Below are 15,702 nucleotides of genomic sequence, written 5' to 3' on the forward strand. Positions count from 1 at the left end.
TAAAGAGTTGGAATTGTTAACAACTGTTAAAAGGAGGAAAGCGTCATACCTGGGCCATGTGTTCCGTAATGATAAGTACAGTCTGCTACAGCTTATCGTCGAAGGCAAGATTGAAGGTAGAAGAGGTTTGGGCAGGAAGAAGAAATCCTGGCTGAGAAACTTGAGAGAATGGTTTCAAATACCAGAAGCTGCCAACATAATACATGCGGCACAAAACAGAGAAACCTATCGTTTGATGGTCGCCAACCTTCGGTAGAAGACGGCACATAAAGAAGAAGAAGAAGCCCAGTTAAGATGGTACGGCCACATGGTTAGAATGGATAAAGGAAGGCCAGTAAAACAAGTTTGGGAAGCGAGAAGAAACCTGAAAAAACCGAGGGGCAGGCCCATGAAGACCTGGGACCATGAAATCGCTGCCATCCTAGGCAAAAGAGGAGACACTAAAGAACAAGCGAAGAAAATGGCAAGAAATAAGAAGGATTGGAGGAAGTTTGTGTACGAAGCATAAAAATAGACTTTATTTTAGACTTTATACCCAACACCTTAGGGTAAAAGGGTTATCGATTATATATATATATATATATATATATATACATAGTTATTTATATTATAGTTCAATTTTTTTATATTTGTTATATTTTTTAATTTTTAATAACATTCACTGCAATTCTTTTTGTTAATGCCGCTTTTTTACACATTTATAACATCGTTGACTAAAATCTCAAACTGGTGAGTTGTTTTTTAATACCCAGTTTCACTATTATACCTTTAATATTATTTCAGCGTCCCTGATGATGTTAACGACTGTTAACGAAATATTGGAATCGTAGAAAAGAGTACACTGAGTCTTCCATTTCAGCTGTTAACCCAATAATTTGTAAATTGATAATTACTAATCAGCTGTGATCATTTCTAGTTTATATATATATATATATATATATATATATATATATATATATATATATATATAAATATATATATATATATATATATATATATATATATATATATATATATATATATATATATATATATATATATATATGCTTTATCCATCTTTCTCAGAACCTCTTTGTGACGTGTTCTGTCCATGATATTTTCAGAATTCTTCTTTATACCCACAACTCGAATGATTCCAGTTTTTTCATTGATGCGGCATTCAAGATCCAAGCTTCCATTCCGTAAAACATAGTCGAGAAAACGTAGCACCAAGCCAACCTTACTCTTAGCTCTAACTTTAGATCTCTTGTGCGAAAATACGCATTCCTGTCTCACCCCACGTCTAATTTAAATTTCCTCTGACAGCTGTTCGTTAACATGTACTTTTTCTCGCTGCTTATAGTATAAATTAGATCCTGAGGTATTGTAGTTTACTTTAATTTCAGGACATTCATTATTTGTTCATGTCGTACTTTATCGAAAGCTTTATTATAGTCAATAAAATAGGCATAATATATATCTTGATTGACGTCTAGGCACCTTTGTATTAGGATATTACGTGAGAAAAGAGCTTCACGCGTTCCTAGGTCTTTGCGAAACCCAAATTGTGTATCATTAATATCTATGTCCAGTTTATGATATATTCTATATTCGGCTATGTATTACTTTCAGTAGCAACTTCAGCACATTCATGTTAAACACTAGAACATCAATTTTCTGTTAATCCATAATTTTTATTAATTCGATAGGAAGCATGTCAAGTCCAGGGCTTTTTCCGTTTTTCATTGTTTTTAATGCGTGTGCTATTTCTTCTTTTGTGATATCTGGATCTATTTCTTCTGAAGTAAGTTCTATGTTTTCCAGGTCTCCTCTTTCATCATCGAACAGTTCACCTATGTATTCTACCCAGCGTTGTACTTTCTCATCGGTCTGTGTTATAGTAATCCTGTGTCTATCCAGAAGTGCACCAGTGAGATTTTGTTTTCTTAGCCCTGACATCTGACATTTCTTTTACTTTCATGTGCAGATTAAATAGATCGTATCGTTTTTGAAGGTCCTCGATCTCTTTGCATTTCTCTTCAAAGTGTTTTTCTTTTGCCTGCTTTATCATCCTTCTTATCTGGTGGTTAATCTCCCTGTATTTATTATTAACTTTGTTCTTATATTGTCTCCGTTGTTCCATCATATTGACTATCTCGTCGTTTATCCATTCTTCATTTTTTTTTGTAAAAGTCTTCAGTATTTCTTGGCACGGTTCTAATAGAAATGTTTCAGTCGATCCCAGTGCTCGTCAATATCATTGGTGTCTATGTTCAGTTTGCTACAGTTCATATGCAGTTCGTGTTGGAGGCATTCTTTACGTTCTGTTGTTTAAACTTGCTTGTGTCTATTGTAGGAGTTCTTTGATGTCTTTTAATGTATTTAAGTGTGAGTGTAATCCTGGCGATAAATGGGTTGTTGTCTGAGGCCACGTTTGCTCCGGGATATACTTTCACGGCTTTAACAGCATTACGGTATCTTTCATTTAGCATAATGTAGTCTATCTGGTTCCTAACCACTTTCTTACTGGTCTCCTACTAACTACCTGAGAGGTCTTGTCTTTTCCCCCACGCCGGATCTTGGCTTCCGAGGGCCATGATCAGTAACGGCGTTGTTGGTTACTAAAACCATGATGATTGTACTAGGGATCTTTAATGTAGTGATTTCCCCTTGCCTTCTACATCCTTATGCAGTTGACCATACTTTTGATTCCTCCACCTTCGAGGCCGATTTCTCAACCCCAGGACAAAAGGGTGCTCTACCACTTTCCAACTCATCCGCCCAAAGCCGTTGGTCAGAAAGTGGGGGATTGCTTATACCGGCAATCATTCGGTGAATAGGAGTAGGATATATAGGTGGTGGAAATTATGGGTTATGGGTGTATGGGAGGATAGGTTAGGGACCTGACATCTCCTGGGGCTTGGGATAGAGGAGAAAGTCAGCTTTTATTAGACACTTCATTTGTGAGTCTAGCTGTTCATAAAACAGAGGAGTTGTGTTCACGGAGAGACAGACGAACGGACAGACATTCATAAAACCTAAAATATATATTTTTTCTTGTCGTGCTACTGTAAACAGTATGTGCGGTTGCACATCTGGAACCGGAAGTCCAAGGTCAAATTTCTTACCTTTAATACCATCATTGGGTTATAAGCTTTCATTTGACACTTCAATTGTCATTCTAGGGACGGACAGACAGATATAGATGATTCAAGGTTTTTGCACTTTCATTTTTTAAAATGGGTGAAAACAATAATACCGTACTTGTTTAAAAAGTCGGCAAATTTACCATGGTTTGTACGAACTCTATTGAGATGTGTTCACATTGTCGAGGTGATTTCTGCGATCATTCAGTCTGTCTCTTGCCCTGGAAAGTTCATTGGTTGTTAGTGTAGTGGGAGTTGGATGTTGCTGGTGATTTTTTCGTATTCTTTTCTAATAACCTATTTTTTGTAAATATTTAGTGGAGCGGCATAGCTTATGAGAGATATTTATTAAGAGGGCATATTCTGTCCTGTTGGACAGGAAATTGGGCAGGGAAGTGGGCAGCGTGAATGTGTAAATAACTCACTCGCGCTGCCACTGCTTATGCTACTGCCATTGCACGGCGCTCCCCAAAATGTCGGTTTTCAAGATGGAAGTCAAAGGACTGGCAGCGCGAGCGGGAGTGAGTATTCACATTCAACTACTCTCTCTCTCACTTGCCGCCGGCAAAGCGGCAAGTGAGTAAGCGAACGGCTCCACGGGCGAGAAATTGACGCTAGCAGTAACCGTAAAACGAACTTAAGGTTCCACGGAACGGAATAGGAATTGCCGAACTGAGCCGACTACGCACAAGTCCTGTAGTCGGTACAGTTCGGCTATTCCTATTCCGTTCCGCGGAACCTTAAGTTCGTTTTACGGCTACTGCTAGCGTCAATTTCTCGCCCGTGGAGCCGTTCGCTAAGTTAGCAAGACGATGCTGTCGTCACATTCCATTCTTGAGAGTCGTTCGGTAAATGAGTTGTGAGGACATTGGCGAGGAACTGATGTGAACACCTCACTCGCGTCGATATCGTATTTCGGGCAATATTTCCGACAGAGGCAGCAGCAGTGGCAATGGCTGAGTATAAATCCGGCATTAATGATGCGGGTTATAATTTGCACGATGCTTTTTAGTTGTACTTTAATTTTGATGGTGTGTCAGCTAAAAATATCCAGTGTCATGTAGCTTATGGAGGATATTGTTTAAGGTTTCAATTTTAGCAGCAACTTTTGGAAATCAAAAAAGAAATTTTGTTGAGTTCTTTTGGAAATTTTCTAGTTTTTATTCTTTTCTCTGCCTCGTATAGTTGACGGCATACTTAGTATCCATTAAGTTTGTCCCATAAAAATCAAATCAATTTGAGTTATTTGTTTATCTAGTAGAGACAAACTACATAAGATACTTTTGTGTTTATACAAATATTATCGGATGGTTATATTTTATAAAATTCAATCTAAACTACAATTTTTATTTTAGATAAACAAAACAAACATGTCTATCATAACCGGTGCTATTTTATACCAGCTCCTTGGTGTTGTCATAGGATTTGCAACGTTAGCAATTTTATATTCAAAATGGGCCTTTCAGTTTTGGAAAAACAAAGGAGTACCTTATTTCGAACCAAAATTTATTTGGGGCAATCTTAGTCCACCACATAAAAGAACTGTTCCTCTTGGAGATGAGTTAGCCGAGCTGTACCAGAAGGGTAAAGATAAAGGTAAGGTAACTTAGACTGAAAATTGACTAAACTAATAAATCTTTAAAACATTTTTTTTGCATAAATGCAGTTTAGCCGAACTTGACTTTGTCACTTTATATCACTCATTTGATCTCGAAATTAAGTCTTGTGTCGTAAATAAGCTTGTTGTTAATGCCTCTTTGGTCCCAATTAATTAAAACTCTATTGTTTGGTTCAAATACATTATATTTACAATCACCTCCATCAGACTAACCATAGCAATGTGTTTACATTTAACAGTAACGACCTACTACAACAATAATAACAATAATAATAATGATGATGATATCATCGGGCGTTTACTTATCTATTAGGATGAACTTTGCAACCTCACGCGTCGGCCTTGGTCAAGGGCGGACAATTTATGATATGCTTTACTTTCAATCAAACATCTTTTGTACAGGGTGATATTATAATACCACACCTCCCCGTTTTGTTAAAATTACATATTTTTAAAATGAGATTGATTGTCCATCATCGCCTTTTAGGAGATAGACCTTATATTACTTATATAGTTAAAAAAATCCTATTCTAATTGATGGATTCGGCAGATGATGGAGAAAGGCACTCCGCCGAAACAGCTGTAGTCACTTAGATATAATAAATTTTGTGGAAGTATAGAAAACAAACGTTTTCAGTTTTTTATTGTTAGATAAATCCTATTCTACACAAAAGTTCATATTTTCCCTATACTAAACTGGTATTTTATAACCTATCACTAGTTCACGTACCTACTTTCACGTCGTGTCTTTTCGTCCTTTTTTTTCGTTCACTAATTCACTTCATCAAAACAGTGTCCACAGTGAATGAAATTGATCCTAACTTTTAAATAGTCTTTTAGTGCCTATAAGCCGTAACTAATCTAATTGTAATAAAATCTTGAATTTAACACTTCCTAAGCTAAGCTAAATATTACCTAAACTTCTATTAAATGGTATATAAAAAAAGAATTTAGCGTTACTTTACTATTTCATCTTATTATTTCAGTCTTATTTTGATTTATTTATATACGCCTTACTAACTTTAAAATATTGTATCTATAATAAAAATGTAATCTCTCTAAAAAACTTCTAATGTGTCTCTAAAAAAACTTCTAATAACTCTCTTGTACCTATAATAAAGATTTAATCTCTCTAAAAACTTCACTTTTTTGTCCATTTGCTTTCTATCTACTAACACTTATTGTAAGATATTGTCTATCCTTAATTCAAACACTTCCATTTTCCGCGAAAATTTAACCTGAATCCATTATATACATTTAAAAATAAGTTATTTATAATTTACATTACTTTAGAGAAAAAAAAATTACATCTTTAATTCTTAGACAAAATTCAATGATTAGCTACTTGTTTGCTTAGTATCTTCTTAATTTTGCTTCTTTTCTTGTAATTTTTATGTGTCTTCTTTCATTTCTCCCACATATTTTACTAAAAATTCTCTTTTTTCTTTATTTTCTTCTTGTCTGGTACTACAACTCATATAATTAATTTTTCTTCATATACACTTCTACAGTGTACATAATTTATCTTCATATACATATTTCATATAACAGTCATATATCATTTATCTCATATATCATTTCATATAACATCATAATTATCACTTCATATACTAGCTCCGATACCTTCGTTTTACCTTAATAAAAGAGGTTTCACTCGGATGTCTTAGTTCTCCGCCAATATTAACCCGAATTTTCGCCCTGATCTGTACGCACCATGGTGGTGGTATAGTTAACTCAAAACACGAAATAGGTATTTTATGCGATTCAAATTCTTCTAAAAATATCACAACCTCAATCCCTTGCTTTGAGGCCGTTGCTTATTCACGAATAATCATGAATAAAATAGGTACCCTTCAAAACACAGAGTGGGTCTCTAATAAGCTTTCAAGCTTCCATAAATCATTAGTACCTTCCTAATTTGACAAGAGCAGTGGGTTTCTTATTGTCTCTAGTTGCCTCATAATATTCAACTTATAATATTGTTAGTTCTTCTTTTTATCTATATAGTTCTTCTCCAAATTTCTGATTTCGACTCGTCAGGTCGGTTTGTTAAAAATATATCTCTTGCTTACAGAAATGTTTATCTTAAGCTCTTATATCAACGTATGTCATCACTAATCATTATTCATTAAAAAAATATCATTTATATATCCTTTATATATCATTTATCGCACAAAAATTATTAATTCAGGTTCATCTCATACAAAATTTAACACAAAATCGATGAAAATGTATCTATAGAATCAATAAATATCAATAATAAAAACAACTGGCTAATAAAAATTCAATAATAGTATACATATTCGTCAATAAAAAAAATAGCATATGCAAAAGTTAGATTCAAAATAAGTTTATATCTCAAACTTCGATAGAAATTTTTGGAAAAAATTCGATATTTCACAAAATATTCAAACATAACCGTACTAACAATCGAAATCGGATAGAGATTTTTCAAATAAATTCAATAAAGATTCAAAATTCAATAAAAATTCAATAAAAATTCAAGAATAGCATATATAATAAACTTCGATAAAATATTCAATTCAAAAATCACTTCATGTTTCAAAATTCATAAATATTCTTAAAAAAAAATCGATACTTCATAAACTATTCAAAAATGAGCAAAGATAAATATTCAATGTTCAATAATAATATTTATATAAAAAACGAGGGAAGCATTTTCAATAAAGATAGACTAAATTTCTTACTTACATTTTATCACTTTGTCTTTTCACTGGGTTGGGGTCCTATATTCTTCCTGGGTCCTGGTCAGTTTTTGCCGTCTTCGTTTCCAAGCTGGTGCCGCCATCTTTGTTCCTTACAGAAGATTCTCCAATTAGTTTACAGGAACGCCAAGTCGTAAATAAGCGTGTTGTTAATGCCTCTTTGGTCCCAATTAATTAAAACTCTATTGTTTGGTTCAAATACATTATATTTACAATCACCTCCATCAGACTAACCATAACAATGTGTTTACATTTAACAGTAACGACCTACTACAACAATAATAATAATGATGATGATATCATCGGGCGTTTACTTATATATTAGAATGAACTTTGCAACCTCACGCGTCGGCCTTGGTCAAGGGCGGACAATTTATGATATGCTTTACTTTCAATCAAACATCTTTTGTACAGGGTGATATTATAATACCACACTTGTGTCTGATCACCTTTGATTGTAGACCTCGGTGATCTCCAAAAATCAGTTTTGAATTATGCAAGTCAGATCAATAATAAGTCAAAATGGTAACAGGTGTATGTTTTCAAAAACTGATAGTGTGTAAAACATTTATTAAATATCAGCTAAGTACTTTCGTAATAAAAATACCTAGAATACATAGAAATAATACATACTAGAATTACCTCACGACTGGAATGAGAGTATTACAATACTGCTATTCAAAAAAGGAGACAAAAAGAGACTTAAAAAACTACAGACCTATCTCACTACTCTCACAAATGTACAAACTCTTTATTAGAATTATAACCAATAGACTAACAAATAAAATAAACAGTTATCAGCCAGTTGAACAAGCAGATTTCAGAAAAGTGTTTAGTACCATAGATCATCTCCTCACTATGAAAATATTGATAGAGAACGCAAACGAATACAACCTAGATTCATGTTTAGCCTTTGTAGACTATGAAAAAGCGTTCGATAGTGTCGAGTGTCGAGATATGGGCGATAGAAAAAGCTCTAAATAACAGCAGAATAGACTCCAGGTACAGGCAACTCTTACATAACATATATAAAACAGGAACTATGACAGTCGAATGGGAAAATAAAACAAACAAAACTAATCCCATAGAAATACGTAGAGGCGTAAGACAAGGAGATGTAATATCCCCAAAACTCTTCACCTTAGCTCTGGAAGACGTCTTTAAAGAACTAGAATGGGAGGACATGGGTATCAACATAAACGGGAAGAATCTAAATCACCTCAGATATTGCGATGATGTTGTCCTTATTACAACCAACTGTACAAGAATTCATCTGTACTCAGTAGATATATCTTAAAAACACCCTGTAATTATCTACGATAATTACTTTCAGTTATTTATGTCATCAAAACAACATTATAACCTTCATTCGATTATATAAATATTGTTAGCCAAGATCACGATTCACTAATAATTGCAGAGTCAATTATAAACACTTTTCATGGTCGATGCTGAATAGGCATTTCTAAATATATAAACAGTTAAACTATAACAAGGGAATTCTTTATTATTATATTAGACATTCGTCATTCTGTTTTGGTGATCAGACGTAATATTTCCACATTAAAGATAGTGTCTCTTTCTACACGAGATGTTCTTTGGGTGAGGTGCTACCAGCTTATACTAATGCGAGTGTAAATAAACCAACTCAACAAGTAAGCGTATCAATTATTCCACCCCTCGGATAAGGGATAACCACCCTCACCGGGAGAAGATAGCCTTAGTGCCCAGGGCTGTCATATGGCGATCCAGAACCAGGGAAGAACTCAGGACTGGTGAACAGGACAGGTATGAAGAAACACGTCAATGTTCAGGCACCTAGACCACCTTAGACAACAGTGTGGTATATGTAAAATGGATGGAGACATCAGGCCGACGCGGAGCTGAAAATGGAATAGTATGGAGATGGAACATCGTGGGACAATGGAAAATGGACAATGCTATGGAACGTGCAGCGAGGACTTGTGATACGAACAAAGACGCGTAAAAGTGGTAAGTCCATATTAGCTATTTTTATGGTATTTCCTGATTAATATAAAGTATAAAGTATAAACATTATGTGCTACCTTAATTACATTAATATATGTTTCAAGTTTACCTATTCTTACTTAATTATTCTATTCTATTACCAATATTTATCAATATAAAAAGATTTTTTTACCCTCATATTAAGTTATTATAGGACGCAATGATACAATTTTATATGATTTTTACATATTTATCAACGTATACCTTATCATTGCTGACTTTTATTCATTTATTATTTGACTACTGATTTTTAGTACATTTTTGCAATTTTTTATGATCTTAATATTTGCTATCGTAAATATACCTATCAAAATAAATATACGATATAACAAATATACGCTATATGCATAATACATTTAAATTATTATTCTAACTACTTATTTACAAGGGTTAATATAACGTTATTTATTTTTGAATTTTTATTACTACTGCAATTTTTACATATTTTTACCATATATTGACGTATTATTTTATCTCTATATTTTTACTATATATCTATATACTACATATCTATATACACCGTAAGACTATCGAATTTATATTTTCGCTAAGAAGTGCAGAAGCTGAAAAAAAAGAAAGAAAAAAATTATGTATAAATGAGTAGCAACAAAGTTAAGTGGGAAGATTTTGTCAAAATAGTTGAGGAAATTGCACAAGAAATAGACAGGCAAAGCAGAAGAGTCTTAAAGAAAAAAGTTCCGAAATCTAAGGACATAAAGGAAGAAGTAACGACACAGCTAATTAAAGCTTATAACAAGTTCACACAATTGACTAGGAAAAACTGGGAAGCACTTTCGGACAAACAAAGGGAATCGTGCAACAAATATTTTGGAAAAATCAGAGACAAAGTTATACGATCATTTCAAGCAGTAAATGTGAGAACAGTGGTTCCAAGTTCAATACATCAACCAATCGACAAGGAAGTTGAAGAGGAACAAAGCGATGAGGAAATAGAAGAAGGAAAAAGCGACGAGGAAGGAGAAGAAGAAATAATTAACGACGAAATAAAAGAGAAAAAAGGTGACATAAAACAAGATATAACAATATTAAACATGGCTTTGACAATCAATGAATTTTTGAATATCGCAAGCAAGATATTGCCCAACGAGTTCGATGGAAGCGCAGGGAAATTACAACCATTTTTAGACGCATTAGAACTACTTGGAAAATTGGCAGAAGGTCATGAAGACACAGCTGTAACGCTAATAAAAACGCGACTCACCAATAAGGCTAGGAACCTAATAACCACAGAAGATACAATTCCACGGATAGCTGAAGTACTAAAGAAAGAATTAAAAGGTGATAATCCGAAGAATTTAATAGCCAAATTAGCCAAAAAAAGGCAAGGGCATAGAGATGCAGCAGTGTACGCATCTGAAGTGGAAGAGTTAGCAGAACAATTAAAAGTAGCATACATAGCGGAAGGAATGCCACTTGACTTAGCAAAGAAATATACGACGGAAGCCGTAGTAACAACAATGAAACGAAACGCTAATGCAGAGAAAGCTAAGATAATACTGGAAGCAGGTAACTTTACATCACCGCAGGAAGTAGTATCTAAATTTTTGTCGATCGATACGACTGAAGAAAATGCATAAGGAAGAGTCTTAAATTATAGGACAAACTACGAGAATAGGAGAGGACAGCAGCAATACAGAAGAGGATATCATAACAAATATGACAGAGGAAGAAGAAATAACTTCGGACAACGGAACGAAGGAGAAGCAACGGACAATCAACGAAATTATTCGAACAGAGGATACAGACAATTTAACAATCAAACATACAGAGGAAACCAGAGAGGCGGACGTAACAGGAACGTAAGATTACTAGAAATAGAGGACAGTCAAGAAGAGCAAGAAAACCAGCAGATGGGGTTTTGAATGAACAACAAGTTGGAAGCACACAGGCAGAAATAAAATATAACATTTACAACTTCGACCTAAACCTAACGAACTTTGTACGAATGAAAACAGGAATTCTTGAAAACACAAGCACTTTTATCATAGACACAGGAGCTGACATTTCAATACTAAAATGTTCACAAGATTTTATGAAGGAACAGGTGAAACCAAACACAAAGGCGAAAATAAAAGGAGTCACTAAAGGAGAGTTGCAAACAATGGGAGAAGTTGAGACAACACTCGAAGTAAAAGGAACTCGATTCGAACACATCTTTCAATTGGTAGAACCTAACTTTCCAATTCCAACAGACGGAATCATTGGGAGAGACTTTATTTCTAACTTTCAATGTATACTAGATTACGCAAACCTTAAAATGCACATTAAAGAGGACAACGATTGTTACATTAGTACGAAAATTCTGGATAATATAGACAATGACACCATAATAATACCGCCTAGATGTGAAATTTACAGAATCGTAAAAATTTTTCAAACGTTAAAGAAAGACAGGATAGTGGAACAGCAAGAAATACAACCAGGAATATTCATAGCAAGAGCAATTATTTCAAGTAATAATCCATACATCAAAATTTTGAACACAACGTACGAAACAGTAAATGTAGACGCAAGCACAATCAGGACGTTGGATATTAAACTATTCAATATATATAGGCTAGTCAACGACAGCAAGGACAGAAAAAAAGAATTACGAGAATCACTGAAATTAGACATACCAGAATACATACGAGACAACTTAGTATCGTTATGCGAGGAATATTCGGACATATTCGCCCTAAGGCATGATATGTTAACCTGTAACAATTTCTACGAACAAAAACTAAGAGTTAAAGACCAAACTCCGGTATATATCAAGAATTATAGGACACCTCATGCGCAAACAGAGGAATTAAATCGACAAGTACAAAACCTAAGAGACCAAGGAATCATAGAACCATCTACATCCGAGTACAACAGCCCAGTAGTACTGGTACCGAAAAAAGCTATAGATGGAGGAAAAGCATGGAGATTATGCATAGATTTTAGACAACTGAACAAGAAGATAGTTACAGACAAATTTCCATTACCAAGAATAGATTCGATATTAGATCAACTAGGAAGAGCAAAATGGTTTTCAGTTATAGACTTAATGTCAGGCTTTCACCAGATACCATTAGAAAAATCATCGAGAAAATACACATCGTTCAGCACAGAAAATGGAGCATTTCAATTTACCAGATTACCTTTTGGATTAAATGTAAGCCCAAATAGCTTTTCAAGAATGATGTCAATAGCATTTTCAGGATTAACACCAGACAAAGCATTTCTTTACATGGACGATATCGTAGTAATTGGAATATCCGAAAAGCATCACTTAGACAACCTGAAAAAGACATTCGAGACATGTCGAAAATTCAATTTGAAACTTAACCCAGGAAAATGTCAATTCTTTAGAAGGGAAGTAACATATTTAGGACATGATCTTTCTCAAGAGGGAGTATCACCAGATAAAGCGAAGTATGCAGCAATTGAACAATATCCGACACCTAAGACAGCGGAAGAAACAAAGAGATTTGTAGCATTTTGCAACTATTACAGACGTTTTATTAAAAATTTTGCGGAAATATGCAGACCACTCAACAAATTATCGAGGAAAGGAGTAGAATTTTCGTGGACCGAGGAGTGTGAAAAAGCATTCAAAAAGCTTAAAGCATCTCTGACGAAACCACCAATTTTAAAATATCCTGATTTCAACAAACAGTTTATCTTAACAACAGACGCATCCAATGAGAGTTGTTCAGCAATCCTAAGTCAAGATTACAACGGAATTGACCTACCTATAGCATATGCATCAAGAAGTTTTAGTAAAGGAGAATGTTATAAACCTATAATCGTTAAGGAATTACTAGCGATTCATTGGGGAATTAATTATTTTAAATGTTATCTATATGGAGCACCAACATTCAAAGTAAAAACAGACCATAAACCTTTGACACACCTATTTGCAATGAAAGAACCAACCTCAAAGCTCACGAGGATCAGATTAGACCTAGAAGAATATGACTTCGAAATAGAGTATATAACAGGGAAAAGTAACTACGCAGATAGTCTTTCAAGAATAACATTGCATCAACTAAAAAACCTATACATAGACAACGCCCATATACTAGCTATAACAAGAGCTCAAGCAAAAGAAAAGGAGAAAGAAGCAAGACAAACAAAGGCTGAAAGTGAACTCGCACTACAGCCAGAAGCCACCAAACAGACAGTAAGGAAGGTACTAAATAATTTAGAGGCGCATAGACTACCAATTTTGTCCTTTGGAGCAGAACTAATCTCACCAAGACTGAGCATTAGGGCCAAAAACAAAATAAAATGCAGCAAAAGCATAGCCACAGGATTGAATCGTTTCGATTTAAACCAAGCGTTGGTACAGCTTGATAAGCTGGCGGTAGAGAATGCAGTACGTAAAGTAAAAATATACGTAAATGATATTATTTTTAAAATGTGCACAATTGATGAATTTATTAAAGAAGGAAATAAAAAATTGAAGAATATAGAAATATACATATGTGAAGTACCAGAAACAATAAAAGATGACAAAGAAAAACACAGATTAATAGAAGAATACCATAATCACCCGATGTTCGGAGGACACGTAGGGAATAACAGACTAATTAAGAAGCTAAAGGCAAGATTCCGATGGAAAAATTTGGAAAAAGACGTAAGAAAATACGTAAAACAATGCCACAAATGTCAAATTAACAAACCGAAAAGAACACATGTCGAAGAGTTCGTGATATCGGACACATCTTCCAAACCATGGGACATAGTATACATAGATACAATAGGTCCATTCACGAGAAGTAATGAAGGTAATAAATACTGTATCACAATGTTGTGCGAACTGACAAAATACGCGGTCAGCATACCAGTGTGCAATAAAGAAGCAGAGACAATAGCAAGAGGAATCTTTGATCATTTCATAACAACATACGGACTCATGAAGCAAATAAGAACAGACCAAGGCACAGAGTATAAGAACGAAGTAATGCAGGAATTAACAAAGCTATTAAAAATAGAACACAACTTTTCAACGGCATACCACCCACAGTCCATTGGAAGTTGCGAAAAACTACACAGAACGTTGAACGAGTACGTAAGAGCATTCATAGACGAAGACAGAGAAAATTGGGATGTGTGTTGCAGAATGTTCACATACTGCTACAATACAACCCCTAACGCGTATCATGGATACACACCGTTCGAACTGTTATATGGCAGGAAGGTTAACCTACCGGAAGACCTTACACATGAGATTCAACCATGTTACAATATAGATGCCTACTACAATGAGTTACGATACAAACTACAAAGCGCACACGAGAGAGCCAGAACCTTCTTATTAAAACACAAAAAAGAGCGGCAAGAAAAGAATAGGCTCAAAGCGACACCACAACACTTTAAAATAGGAGACCTAGTCCTTGTAAAAAGGGAAGAGAATGGTAAGTTTGATAGTCTTTATGTAGGTCCTTTCACGATAACAGAAGTAAATAACGTTAATTGTAAAATCAGAATAGAAAACAATAAAATCAAGGAAATACATAAGAATAGATTATATGCTTACAATCCGAAAACACAGTGAGTGACAAGTGTTACGAAACAATGTTGTTAAACGAACATTTTATATTATTTATGTATTTGCGTAGGCTTAGGAAGTTGTATATAAAATAAATTTTTTTGTATTGATTACAACACAGTATGGGTTGGTAGCACGACTTGCATATTTCCCTCCCCGTAGTCGGAAAATTCCTAAAAAGGGAAGGTGTACAAGAATTCATCTGTACTCAGTAGATATATCTTAAAAACACCCTGTAATTATCTACGATAATTACTTTCAGTTATTTATGTCATCAAAACAACATTACAACCTTCATTCGATTATATAAATATTGTTAGCCAAGATCACGATTCACTAATAATTGCAGAGTCAATTATAAACACTTTTCATGGTCGATGCTGAATAGGCATTTCTAAATATATAAACAGTTAAACTATAACAAGGGAATTCTTTATTATTATATTAGACATTCGTCATTCTGTTTTGGTGATCAGACGTAATATTTCCACATTAAAGATAGTGTCTCTTTCTACACGAGATGTTCTTTGGGTGAGGTGCTACCAGCTTATACTAATGCGAGTGTAAATAAACCAACTCAACAAGTAAGCGTATCAATTATTCCACCCCTCGGATAAGGGATAACCACCCTCACCGGGAGAAGATAGCCTTAGTGCCCAGGGC

At 34.4% G+C, this 15,702-nt stretch overlaps 1 protein-coding gene across 3 annotated transcripts in view; it reads left to right on the top strand.

Annotated features, from left to right (window-relative positions):
- The window catches only part of LOC126878792 (cytochrome P450 6a2-like), a 106,766-nt gene that overhangs the window by 31,066 nt on the left and 59,998 nt on the right, over positions 1-15,702 (top strand). For all 3 annotated transcript variants that reach the window (XM_050641684.1, XM_050641685.1, XM_050641686.1), the window contains exon 2: positions 4,481-4,721. In XM_050641684.1, coding sequence (XP_050497641.1) covers positions 4,496-4,721 — 226 coding nt within the window. In that variant the 5' untranslated portion in view covers positions 4,481-4,495. The remainder of the gene's footprint in view (positions 1-4,480; positions 4,722-15,702) is intronic.

Source organism: Diabrotica virgifera, chromosome 1, assembly GCF_917563875.1.
Source record: "Diabrotica virgifera virgifera chromosome 1, PGI_DIABVI_V3a".
Taxonomy (NCBI): Eukaryota; Metazoa; Arthropoda; class Insecta; order Coleoptera; family Chrysomelidae; genus Diabrotica; species Diabrotica virgifera.